Source organism: Cyprinodon tularosa, unplaced genomic scaffold (genome assembly GCF_016077235.1).
Source record: "Cyprinodon tularosa strain WSP-4 unplaced genomic scaffold, ASM1607723v1 ctg38, whole genome shotgun sequence".
NCBI lineage: Eukaryota > Metazoa > Chordata > Actinopteri > Cyprinodontiformes > Cyprinodontidae > Cyprinodon > Cyprinodon tularosa.
This window is the reverse complement of record NW_024039096.1, coordinates 1,259,899-1,272,461: the sequence shown is the minus strand read 5'-3', so window position 1 is coordinate 1,272,461 and position 12,563 is coordinate 1,259,899. Positions and strand designations below refer to the sequence as shown.

At 39.1% G+C, this 12,563-nt stretch overlaps 1 protein-coding gene across 50 annotated transcripts in view; it reads left to right on the top strand.

Annotated features, from left to right (window-relative positions):
• Positions 1-12,563, top strand: part of LOC119791111 (ankyrin-3-like) — a 241,780-nt gene that overhangs the window by 146,404 nt on the left and 82,813 nt on the right. For 46 of the 50 annotated variants that reach the window (XM_038297004.1, XM_038296995.1, XM_038297014.1 and 43 more), the window contains 7 exons: positions 1,734-1,832; positions 2,231-2,329; positions 6,349-6,546; positions 7,020-7,118; positions 8,352-8,450; positions 10,791-10,988; positions 11,297-11,395. In XM_038297004.1, the coding sequence (XP_038152932.1) occupies positions 1,734-1,832; positions 2,231-2,329; positions 6,349-6,546; positions 7,020-7,118; positions 8,352-8,450; positions 10,791-10,988; positions 11,297-11,395 (891 nt within the window). The remainder of the gene's footprint in view (positions 1-1,733; positions 1,833-2,230; positions 2,330-6,348; positions 6,547-7,019; positions 7,119-8,351; positions 8,451-10,790; positions 10,989-11,296; positions 11,396-12,563) is intronic. The other 4 variants (XM_038297017.1, XM_038297015.1, XM_038297016.1 and 1 more) reach the window with 1 other exon arrangement.

The window sequence follows — 12,563 nt, the reverse complement described above, 5'->3', positions numbered from 1 at the left end:
CATGAAAAAGTAGATTGATTTCAGTAATTCCATTTAAAAAGTGAAACTTGTATATTATATTCATACATTACATACAAACTCATATATTTCAGATGTTTATTTTGTTTAATTTTGATGATTACAAATGACAACAAATGAAAATCTCAAATTCATCATATCAGAAAATTAGAATATTACTGAAGACCAATAAAAACAAAGGATTTATAGAAATGTTGGCCAACTGAAAAGTATGAACATGAAAAGTATGAGCATGTACAGCACTCAGTATTTAGTTGGGCCTCCTTTGGCCTGTATTACTGCAGCAATGCGGCGTGGCATGGAGTCGATCAGTCTGTGGCACTGCTCAGGTGTTATGATAGCCCAGGTTGCTCTAATAGTGGCTTTTAGCTCTTCTGAATTGTTGGGTCTGGTGTATTGCATCTTCTTCTTCACAATACCCCATAGATTTTCTATGGGGTTAAGGTCAGGAGAGTTTGCTGGCCAATTAAGAACAGGGATACCATGGTCCTTCAACCAGGTACTGGTAGCTTTGGCACTGTGTGCAGGTGCCAAGTCCTGTTGGAAAATGAAATCTGCATCTCCAAAAAGTTGGTCAGCTGCAGGAAGCATGAAGTGCTCTAAAACTTCCTGGTATGTGGCTGCGTTGACCCTGGACCTCAGAAAACACAATGGACCAACACCAGCAGATGACATGGCACCCCAAACCATCACTGACTGTGGAAACTTTACACTGGACTTCAAGCAACGTGGATGAAGTGCCTCTCTTCTTTTCCTCCAGACTCTGGGACCTTGATTTCCAAAGGAAATACAAAATTTACTTTCATCAGAGAACATGACTTTGGACCACTCACCAGCAGTCCAGTCCTGTTTCTCTTTAGCCCAGGCAAGACGCTTCTGACGCTGTCTGTGGTTCAAGAGTGGCTTGACACAAGGAATGCGACAGCAGAAACCCATGTCTTTCATACGTCTGTGTGTGGTGGTTCTTGAAGCACTCACTCCAGCTGCAGTCCACTCTTTGTGAATCTCCCCCACATTTTTGAAAGGGTTTTGTTTCACAATCCTCTCCAGGGTGCGGTTATCTCTCTTGCTTGTACACTTTTTTCGACCACATCTTTTCCTTCCCTTCGCCTCTCTATTAATGTGCTTGGACACTGAGCTCTGTGAACAGCCAGCCTCTTTAGCGATGACCTTTTGTGTCTTGCCCTCCTTGTGCAAGGTGTCGATGGTCGTCTTTTGGACAACTGTCAAGTCAGCAGTCTTCCCCATGATTGTGTAGCCTATAGAACTAGACTGAAAGACCATTTAAAGGCTTTTGCAGGTGGTTTGAGTTAATTAGCTGATTAGAGTGTGGCACCAGGGGCCATCAATTTTGAACCTTTTCACAATATTCTAATTTTCTGATATGATGAATTTGAGATTTTCATTTGTTGTCATTTGTAATCATCAAAATTAAACAAAATAAACATCTGAAATATATGAGTTTGTATGTAATGTATGAATATAATATACAAGTTTCACTTTTTAAATGGAATTACTGAAATCAATCTACTTTTTCATGATATTCTAATTTTATGACCAGCACCTGTACTTGTTCATCAGGTTAATTCAAATTATGTGTTTATCTTTGCCACTAAATCCCCAATAATAATTGATATGCTTCTCCTGAATTTGTGACTTTTAATCTGGAAGTGGTGTCTTTTGTTTTTGTTTTTTTATTCTGCCTCCATCTACAGTCTGGTCTGACGCCGATCCATGTTGCTGCGTTTATGGGACATGAAAACATCGTCCACCAGCTGATCAACCACGGGGCTTCCCCCAACTCGAGCAATGTGGTGAGATCAGAAAGTTCCTGAATGGTTTCTTTTCCTTGTCACTATGCCTGGTGTCAAATATTCACTCTAAACTTTAATTGCTCCAATGGAAAACATTGTTGGAAGGATTATTAACCACATTAGAATAATAACACCATTAAACCTAAAAAGTTAGCCCAAATCTTCTACAGTGATGATATTTTTTTGAAGTTTAACTCATTCTTTATTAGTTTAGTATGTTGTGTTTGTTGTAAGGTTACCATAGGAACAGAAAGTAACAAGACATTAGTTATTTTAATAGAAATTAAAGATGCCTTGGCTTTTTCAAACTATTTAAAATACTTCCTCTAATGTTTTCTCAAATCTGCTTTTGCATAGCTTTTATTTTTTGGGCGGTCTGGGGTGTTTATGTATTTCAGAGAGGTGAGACAGCGCTGCACATGGCAGCGAGGGCTGGACAGTCTGATGTGGTCCGATATTTGATTCAGAACGGAGCCCAGGTTGATGCCAAGGCAAAGGTACGTCATCTATTCATCATTTTGAACATGCTTGTATGCAAGACCTCTGGAGTTGGTGTGTGTGTTCAGCTTTACTGTTAGAACAAGACTTTAATACCCTCTATAATCATAAAATGATTATATTTCATGCTGGTCCTTAAGGTCTCTGAATAGGGTGTGTAGCATTGGTTAAGCTAAAAATGCCATATTTGCTGTTCTATGAGCCCTAATGCAAGCCTGGTTAAAAGCCCTAGAATGAAACGACAGGTTTTCTTCCTTTTATAGTATGCTGATGAATATTAGATGAGCCGTGGGCTGATTGGTTGGTTTATAATGAGGGAAGCTGCTGAGCAAAGACGTATCATAGCAACAAGCTCTCACTCACTAAAACATAGAAATTGTTGATATGGTAGGGTGACCAGACGCCATCTATTTATACCTAAAAAAATGTCCGGGGGGAATTTCTAAATCGTCCGGGATTTTGGTCGACTACAGTGCAGCACTGGAGCCTTCAGCTCCAGGACTGGTCCGGGAACCCTGGGGGGGCATGGAGCCAGCAGGGGACGGAGCAACCGACCTGGTGACAGTAGCCTGCCCCGTGCTTCCCCCCGCCTGAGTTACCGGCCCCCATTCCCCCTCCTCCGGCTGCGAACGGGCGGCACATGGCTCTCTGCTGAGGTCCGGTAGAATCAGCGGCCCAGCAGTCGACACTTCATACCCCCTAGATATGCTAGCATTACTATCAACAGCTTAGCAAAAAAATTATGCATACAGCTTGCGGTTGTGATGACCTTACGGTCGGAACAGCCCCTCGTTTCAGTAAAAGAAGTTTAGCAGATCCTCCTTTGAACTGTCACCGATTTTGAAAGCTGTCTTTGATAAAATGCTTAGAAGAAATGAACAGCTGAGCATCAAACTTTGCAGGGATCTTCTGAAAAACAAAAAAAAATCCATGCTTGTCGAGTCTTTGGATCCTTGGGAAGACTGTGGAAAATGTCCCCTTTCTCCGTGCAGCCTGGAACACTGTATTTACGCCCGTGGTTCTGGCTCATTTACAATAGAGAAACTGCCTGCTTTGTAATTCTTGTAGAAGTTAACCCAACTGTAGGCTAAACAGCTAAACTGGTGTCTTACATCTTCGCGACCTCTGTTCAGGTTTTTGGGCCAGTGAACCAGTGGGTGTCGATTTCATGGCATAAACCCCCGGTTTACATCAACTCTGTTCTTTCTTTGGATTCGCCCATTTTATGGTGGAAGTTGAGATTTGTGAGATTTGAGAAAGGTGTTGATGGGGTTTGAACTTCTCTGTACGTCCATTTTACCCACTGAACTATCGTTATTCATCTATGACAATGTAAAGTCAGTTTTGCATTCTATGGTCCCTTTAAGTAAATAAAGTCATTCATCTCTTTTTTTATTTCGTTTCCTTCCTGTGTGCACCATAAAGCACACATTTCTAAAAAGAAATAAATCACCATTTGACGAATCACTACAGACATAATTATGAAGGGAAAAAAGCATGGCCATTTTCAGCATAAGTCCAAATTAATTTGAAGTTTCAGCATTTTCAATCCTATACTGCTACACCCTAGCCTTGTGAGACCATCCTGATCTCGCGAGCTTTCAAGGTTTCACTCGCAAATCAGTCTGGAGACTCTCCATTAAAGAAAATTTGGAGCCGTTCACCAAACGAACGTCCAATCAGCGTTGGCTTTGAGGCGGGTTGAGGTGTGACGCAACGAGAAGTGCGACAGTTCAGTCTAAAGAACATGGCGACTTCAGCCGATGAAACTAGCGTTAGCCTGGCTATCGAGCAAGTTTTATCGGAATTACAGAGTATTTCTTCGCTGAAAGAAGAGCAAAACACTGCTCTGGAGGCTTTTCTCAGAGGACTAGATGTTTTTGCTCTTCTCCCGGCTGGTTTCGGCAAGAATAGCCTGGCTTGTGGTTGTGTTTTCGTCATCGCTCTGTTAGTACGTCATATGCTTCGTTGATCTGATTGGTTTATTTGGCCCGTCTATCACCAACATAGGCCAATCAGCTAACCAGTATTTTCGCTTCTTCCCAAAATTACTTCAACGGAAGGTTTCCAGATGGATATGTGGAGCAAATCCATCTGGCGGAGTCAGGTTAGCTACACGCCTAATTACACATCATATTGAAGAGCATGTAAAGAGAGTTCCCTAGTTTTCTTCTAAACACATCATAAATTTCAGAAATGTTTTGTTCTACATTCAATTTCTATTCAGTTATTTCTATAGTGCCAATTCACAACACAAGTCATCCGAAGGCACTTTACAGTGACAATTCAACCAGACCATACTGTCGGGTTCTTTCATAGTTTTCTATCTAAGAAAAACCAGCTGATTGCACAGACCCATTGACACTTTAACAATCCCTCACACCGAGCATGCTTGTAGTGACAGTGGAGAGGAAAACTCCTTTTTAACAGGAAGAAACCCCCAGCCGAACCAGACTCGGTGTGAGATGTATTAAAAGCCTCCCAACCTTTTATCATTGCTGTGTAGTACTAGAATTAAATTCCAGTTTCAATATCCCCATGCTTCAATATTTATTGGAGGTGTCTAAAAGTGCAGCCTCACATTGTCATAAGGCTGCCTTCAGCATAGGCTCCGCCCACTTATTTTACAGCAATATGAAAACAAACAGCAATGTGACTTTTCAGAACCTATATTTAGAGCCTGTTCAGACCCCTCTAGCATCTTTCACTGATCCCTCTGAATTAAAAATCAGAATATATATAATATGTAGCCTATTTTATTTCTTTAAAATTGTTGCATTGAAATAGATCACTGCATGGTCCTAGTGGTCACGCCCCAGCATCTCAGGGCAGACAGAAGTGACTTTATATGTTTGGTCCTGTTTTTAATTACACATTTATTTGGATCTAAACTTTCAATCTTATAAACTGTAAATGCAGCTGCTGTTTTCGACTCAAAACAATCAGGATAGAATTTATAAAATATGTTTGCAAATTGCAACACAACACTCAAGACATATAAAGTGATAAGTTGTCAGCTATGATTCATTCTAAAAATTGTTGATTTTTTAAGATTATTTTTAGCCTCTAGGGGCCTTAATTGTTAGAGAGGGGAGAAACATTTGGCCAAGGTCAGCAAGGCCTGTACTCTAAGCTGTGTATGGGTCTATGCACTCTACCTCTATGCCACAGCAGCACCCCAAATTCTAACCATTGTTAATAGAGAACTTTAGTCCCTGACTTTTCAGAGCATTCATCAAAAATTGAGTTTCTAATCAGTATGTTGCTGTTTTCTGGTGTACAAAGTTTAATTAGATTTTTATTGCTCTCTTCTGTGTGACACAAATAGCTATTTACTTTAAAAATGCATTTTTCTTTGCTCTGTCTACGTGGAAACAAGCAGTTTTACCCAAATGCATCACTTATATCTTGATTAAAGGTGAGCAAACTATTTCAGTTCAAAATAAACTGCATCTCACCAGTAGAGCTATTTAAGGAGCAGCTCTGCTTTAATGTCTATTTTGAGAATTAGAAGGTCTTCTGTAAAGATCCTTAAGAACTGAATCATCTGATGGTTTAAATAGCTTTTACTGACTGAATAGGAACTTTTTAAAATGTTGGAAATTATACAAATCTGTTCCACACTTTTGTAGATGGATAATAAGAGAACAGAAAAGGAAATCTGAACATAGCTGAGCAATTTGCCTGACGGAACAAAGAGTTTGCTTTATCTTTGTGTGAGTTTGCAGGTCCTGTTATTTACCATGATCTGGTCTCCATCAGAAAATGCTTGCTTTGTTCTCACAAACAGCAGCTTAAACAAGCATATGAAATATGCTTTATTACTAAGACATTTTTAAACTGAGTTTATTGTTGCCAAAAATGTATGGTTAAATACTCTTTAAATGTAAGTTCAATCCCTTTCCTCAGAAAGAGGAAAACCGCCAGTTCAGCTGCTATACGCACTAGGAAGAAAGAACGGATTAATATGTTTTTGTATTAATGGATTTGTGTTGTTTTCTCTTTTTTTTTACTTCAGGATGACCAGACTCCGCTGCACATCTCAAGTCGTCTCGGTAAACCCGACATCGTGCAGCAGCTGCTGACAAAAGGAGCATGTCCAGATGCCACCACCAACTCTGGATACACACCTCTGCACCTGGCTGCCAGGGAGGGACACCGAGACGTGGCTGCATCTCTGCTCGATCAAGGCGCTAATCTGAGCATTACTACAAAGGTACCGAGCAAACAAGTCATAAATGACATGTTTTACAGGTTTTTGCGGGGTCTTACAGCCTTTTCTGGGTTAATATAGTTTGGAGAGTCTTAATTCTCTATTATCATGAGCTCAACAGGGATATTTGTGCAATATTTTTTGCTACTGCAGAGTAGCATTAATTAAAATCTCCCCATTTTATATTTTGAAGCTGAATCATCTAAAAGCCATTTTCCTAGATCAGCTGTTTGCTTTGGTTTGACATAGTTTTCTTAGCAGTACCTATAGTGGCAGTTTTTTTATTTTATGGATTGTTTGATAACCCAATAAGATAACACTTCAGGCTTTGTTACTGTATAAAACAGGTTTGCAGTTTGGGGGGAAAAAATCTGTAATAATCAGTGACTTGTTTATATTTAACCTTAAAATTATTCATAAAGTCTGTTATGCAGCATTGATTGAATCTCTTTTTGTTGTCTTTTGTTTTCCTACAGAAGGGTTTCACTCCTTTACATGTTGCTGCAAAGTATGGAAAGATAGAGGTAGCCAACCTGCTGCTTCAGAAGAACGCTCCAGTTGATGCTTCTGGAAAGGTGACACAAGTTAAAGCATCGCTAAGATAATTTAGGAGTACAGATTTCAATACCGTTATTTATGCATATAGAGTGCCAAGAAAAAGTATGGAAGGGGATTAGGGACACTGAACAAAAAAAAACAACAACGTCTGCTTAATGAAACAAAATAGCCTATTGATTTCTGACTTCAGTCTCAAAATTCGGACTAATTCTGATTTTATTCTCAGAATTCTGTCCTTAATCTCAAACTAGTTCTCGTAGAATTATGACTTGTTTATTCCTTCTTTATTTAAGTGATAATCCCAGACTTTGGTGATAGAATCCTAATAAATTAGGCTTTTAATTCAGAGAGAAAAAAGTCAGAATTCAGTAGTCTTTTGTTTTGAGTGGTTGTCTTTTTTTTTCTTTAATGCCCTCATCCTCTTGTGTAGAAAAGTAATAACATCCCTTGATGTTTTTTTAATCCTTTGTCTCCTTAAAACCACAAACCTGTGGTTTACTTGTTAAATGTTATTTTGCGGGATGTCAGGTCGTAGACCAACACAAAGCTGTTTATAATTGTGAAGTGGAAGGAAAATAATAGGTCGTCTTAGGGAAGTTCGACTTAGGGGAAGAGTGTAGATTAGGATACCATAGATTAAATGAAAGCCCTAAAAGATGTCGGTTAGGTTTGATTGAATGATGTGGGGTCAAAGTAAACATGTGAGAGATTGTTCTATGGTCAGAAGAGACCAAAATATAATCTTTAGTAACTTTCAAAGCCTCGTATTTATGGCAGAAAACAAATGAGACCAATAAAACCTTATACTGCATTTTCAAACATGGTAGTGGCTGCATTATGCTGAGGATGTGCTTCAGCAGTGATTGGGAAAGCTTTCTAAGTTGAAAGGGAGGATAAAGTTTAGCACAGGACGATGCTGGAAGACGGATTCTTAGAAACTATTAAGTGGATAATTGTAAAGATGAAGCCAGAGCTGCAAAGAAAAGCTTCGACTAAACCGTATTAAGAATGGTCCAGTCAAAGTCCAGACCTAAATTTGATCACCTGTAGTAAGACTTCTAAAAATATTAGTGAGAGATGATGTTCATGCAACCTGACTGAGCTTGAATAATTTTCCAAAAGCAATTATGCAAAACATTTAGAAATTCATCATCCAAATGAAAAAACATTCTGAGAGCTTCCCAAACTGGGAAGTTTTTCATTTTTTTTTTTTCACCATCTAACCTTTGCTCATGTTTGTGTGTGTTCAGAGTGGACTAACTCCACTGCATGTGGCAGCACACTATGATAACCAGAAGGTGGCACTGCTCTTGCTCAAACAGGGAGCTTCACCCCACGCTGCTGCCAAGGTAAGAGATGGCAGGGAGGGGGTTGGTTCAAATCGAATGTTCCTAAAAGCATCTCTGTCGCTCTGTGCGCCAAAGCAGCCTGACCCAGTTAGAGACGTCCAGTCATTCTGCTCTGCACGGCCTCATTCCACACCCTTTCCACTTTGGCAGCATCTGCTCAGTAAAGAATCTGCCCCAGAAATCAGACAGGCTGCACACCCTAACAGAATTAATTATTGGATGAACTAAAGCTTCAGGAAATTGTTTTGAGTTAAGTTACATTCAATTTTCCATATCAGTTTCCTGTGAAACACAGTTATGAAAACACTCACACATATGTTAAAGCAGCCTATATTTATCCCTTAGTGTATATTAGTTACTTCCAAATGTCATGCTGGGTTTGTCAGATATAATATCATTGTGTATAAATAAAAAACTTTTTTTTTTCATTTTTACTGTCTTCATTAGGGGGAATTTAGTTTTAAAGCTTGTTCATAAGTGTTTTTTTTTCTCCTCTCTCCTTTATTTTCCTAAACTTTTCCCCTCTCCCTTTCTTACGTCCCTTTCTGCCTCCAAGTCCGTTCCATACGATTTTAGGCCCTTAATCATTTTCAGTAAAGTTTCACATCTAATTACCAAGTGGAAACTTATGGCACCAACTATAAAGGTCTGCTTGTGGAAGTAAATCTGTTGGGCAATTATTCAGCTCTGGCACATCGATCCTCAGAGCTATACTTGCAAAACAGGACACAGAGGGGGAAAAAAAGAAAGAAAAGAAAAAAGATAGTCAATTATTCAGGCAAATTCGTCACTGTGAATAAAGGGGCCAAATATTTTACCCAAGTAAGAGTAGGGACAATTTATAAAGTTATTTCACAAATAAAAATAAAAGCTACAGTCCAAGAATTGCTAAAAGTAATTTGTTGTCAAAACATTACATTGACGGTTTGATAAATACATTATTTCCTTGTCTGGACTTTTCCAGGGAGACGGGGAAGAAAACAAAAAAACTGGAATATATAACTACTAATAGCAAAGGTTCAGTCTTAAAATTAGTGTATTTACCCTTTATTTGAGTAGGTAAATAAGATGATCTGCCAATAAAATTTGTATTTTAAAAAAATTTTGATATTATGCACTTGAAATAAGAGGCTGCAGTTGTTTAAAATGTAAATTGTCTTCTTCCACAGGCAGGTGACTCACTAACCTGCTCAATTCAATAAAAAATGCTCCTATTTTAAGAGAAATTGACTTAGTTAGAGTTAAATTTTTTGCAGTTTGATGAATGTGAGGGACCGAGCCAGCCAAGCATGAGGACACAGTGGTGATTGTCAAGAAAACTGGGTTTTATTTACCCAAAGTAGCAGTAATCCAAACAAAAATTTCAGGGCCCTTAAAAGAGGTCAAATGAAGAGACTAACTAAGGGCAAAAAATATCAAGTTCAAACATATCAAACCTCAAACTAACTGAACAAACAAAAACTGACCTGACACACAGCAAACAAAGGGGACTTAAATACTGGCTGATCAGACCAGACTGACACACTGAGGAAGAGGTAGGGAGAACATCTACACCAATTTAACAAAAAATTACTAAACAGTTAGCTTAAGGATTAAACTTAAATGACAATCATTAAACAAATTAACAAAATGAGCAAATCACAAAAGTAAGAAGAAGAAATTATGCAACATATTTAAAATGTGGAGTCCATGGTCTTCCTCCATAGTGGAACTCCAGATGGTATCACCCAATCAGTCCATGATCATGTCAGCCACATTCTCCCAGTTGATGGCACTCCCACAACACCAGAAAAGAAAGCACAAAATATATTAAGCATTTGACAAAATTAAATATACAAAAGTTGACCAAATGTGCGCGCTACAATTGGAACTAATGTCTTCAATATTGTCAAAATAAACAAACCAATATATTTATGCTAGTGTGCATTAAAACTTATGAAAAAGTGGTTGTGTGTGGGGTTACTGACTATGTGACCACAATGAACGAAATGTGATCGAGGGTTTCTGTCCATCCGTGGCTGCTGCAATGATTGCAAAGACAGAGAAAAGACTCAGAAGGTCCCACTGAGAAATAAAATATAGTTTGCCAAAGAACAGATTGAGCCACCATAAAAGGAAATGAAGCTACATTTTCTGAATTACAACAAAATATTAGCTGTGTGAGGAAAAAATGAATCTGCATGTAATCCGATTATTTATTATTCCAACACTAAAAACCAAACTTGACCCTTTTTTCCTGTGAAGAGCTTAACTGAAGTTTTTCATTAAAGATAAACATTTCTGCAGGTATCCTAGTGGTCGTCTGCTTTAATCCGTTGTTTTGTTTTTGTTTTTTTACAGAACGGTTACACTCCGCTTCACATCACGGCCAAGAAGAATCAGATGGAGATCGCCACCACCTTGCTGGAGTACGGCGCCTCCACCAGCACGGTGACGCGTCAGGGCATCACTCCTCTGCACCTGGCAGCACAAGAAGGAAACGTGGACATAGTGACTCTGCTGCTGGCTCGAGACGCTCCTGTTGGCTCCAGCAACAAGGTGCCACACACACCCAGACACGCCGGCCTGAAAGCTTCTTTTTTGTTCTTTATTTGAGGGCAAATGGGACGTTAGAGGAGTCACATTTAACTAAGGGTCTGTGTTAGGAGCGTAAATATATATTCATAACCTTGGGGTGTTATTATAGTTGAGAATAACAATCTTTACCCGAGACTCTGTTATTTCTTCTCTGATTCTTTTTTGATGCCCCCTAAACTCTCTTCCTCCTGAGGTCCAAACCTGCCATCAAGCCTAAAACCAGCTGTGTTTCCCTTTGACTGTGACTCTATCATTGTTTGTCTCCTCAGTCTGGTCTGACTCCACTCCACCTGGCTGCCCAGGAAGATAAAGTCAACGTTGCGGAGGTGTTAGTTAACCATGGAGCCTCCATAGACCCTGAGACCAAGGTAATGAGAGAGTCCTGTTCCATTTACTCCTCAAATGTCAGGTTTTAGTTGGTTTTATTTTATGATAGGGCTCGTGAAAATGAGGCCCTGTACCTCAGTGGGACTCACCTGAATAAAGGTTACAAAATAATGCTTTTAACAGGTTTTTGGAGATAAAGGCTTCTGTAATCAGAGCAGCGAATATAAAAAACTAAAAATGTTTTACAAAAAGCAAGATATGAATACGGGATTTTTTAAATGAAAAATGAATTAGGTGAAGCATGATTCTTTGGAACTGGAGCTGGATTTTCTTTCTGGGAAAAGCTGCTCAAAGAGTGTAGGAGAGATGAGCAAAGAAGTAAATAAAAATCAGTAATTTACACGTGTTTTGATTTCTCACAAATATCAGCTATATGAAGTAAATAATGTTGGATCTCAATCTATATCCAGCCGTTCTGTGAAGGTTTGAGACAAGTTAGAGGATAATTTTACAAGCTCTCAACAATTCACAAAGACCTGTTCAATCAAGAATCTGAAAAAAGAGTTTTGCACAACAGCAAACCTACGTCACAAGCTGGGAAAAGAGATTATGAACCAGAGAGCAGGGCTTCAAGAAGGGAAAGAGTAGCTGTTTCAAAAGATCATCTGGTCCAGATGTTCCAATTATGGATCAAAATTCCAACATCTGCCACTTCACCTGAAAGATAAGATGTTAAAATATATACTCGGACAGGATGGCGCACACCCAGGGGAGGAGCTGCGAATAAGACAGCATAGTTGAGCCCCTCCAAAATCTAGGTTTTATAGAAGAGTTGCAAGAAAAATGGTGAGATTGGGGGGAAACCCCACAATAATTGCCTGGCTGTGTGTTTCCTGGACGGGTTCCAGCTTTTTCAGTTGCCTTTTGTATCTCTGCATCTGTCTGCTTATGGCCACTCACACTGAGCCTGGTTCTGCTGGAGGTTTCTTCCTGTTAAAGGGGAGTTTTTCCTCTCCACTGTTGCTACAAGCATGCTTGATGTGAGGGATTGCCTTCGAGTCAATGAGTCGATGCAATCAACTAGTTTTCCTTAGATAGAAAAATCTGAATCAATGTGGCTGTATTTTCTGGTGAATTGTAAAGTGCTTTGAGGTGACATGTGTTGTGAATTATACATTATTAATTATATTATATAAATAAATTGAAGTG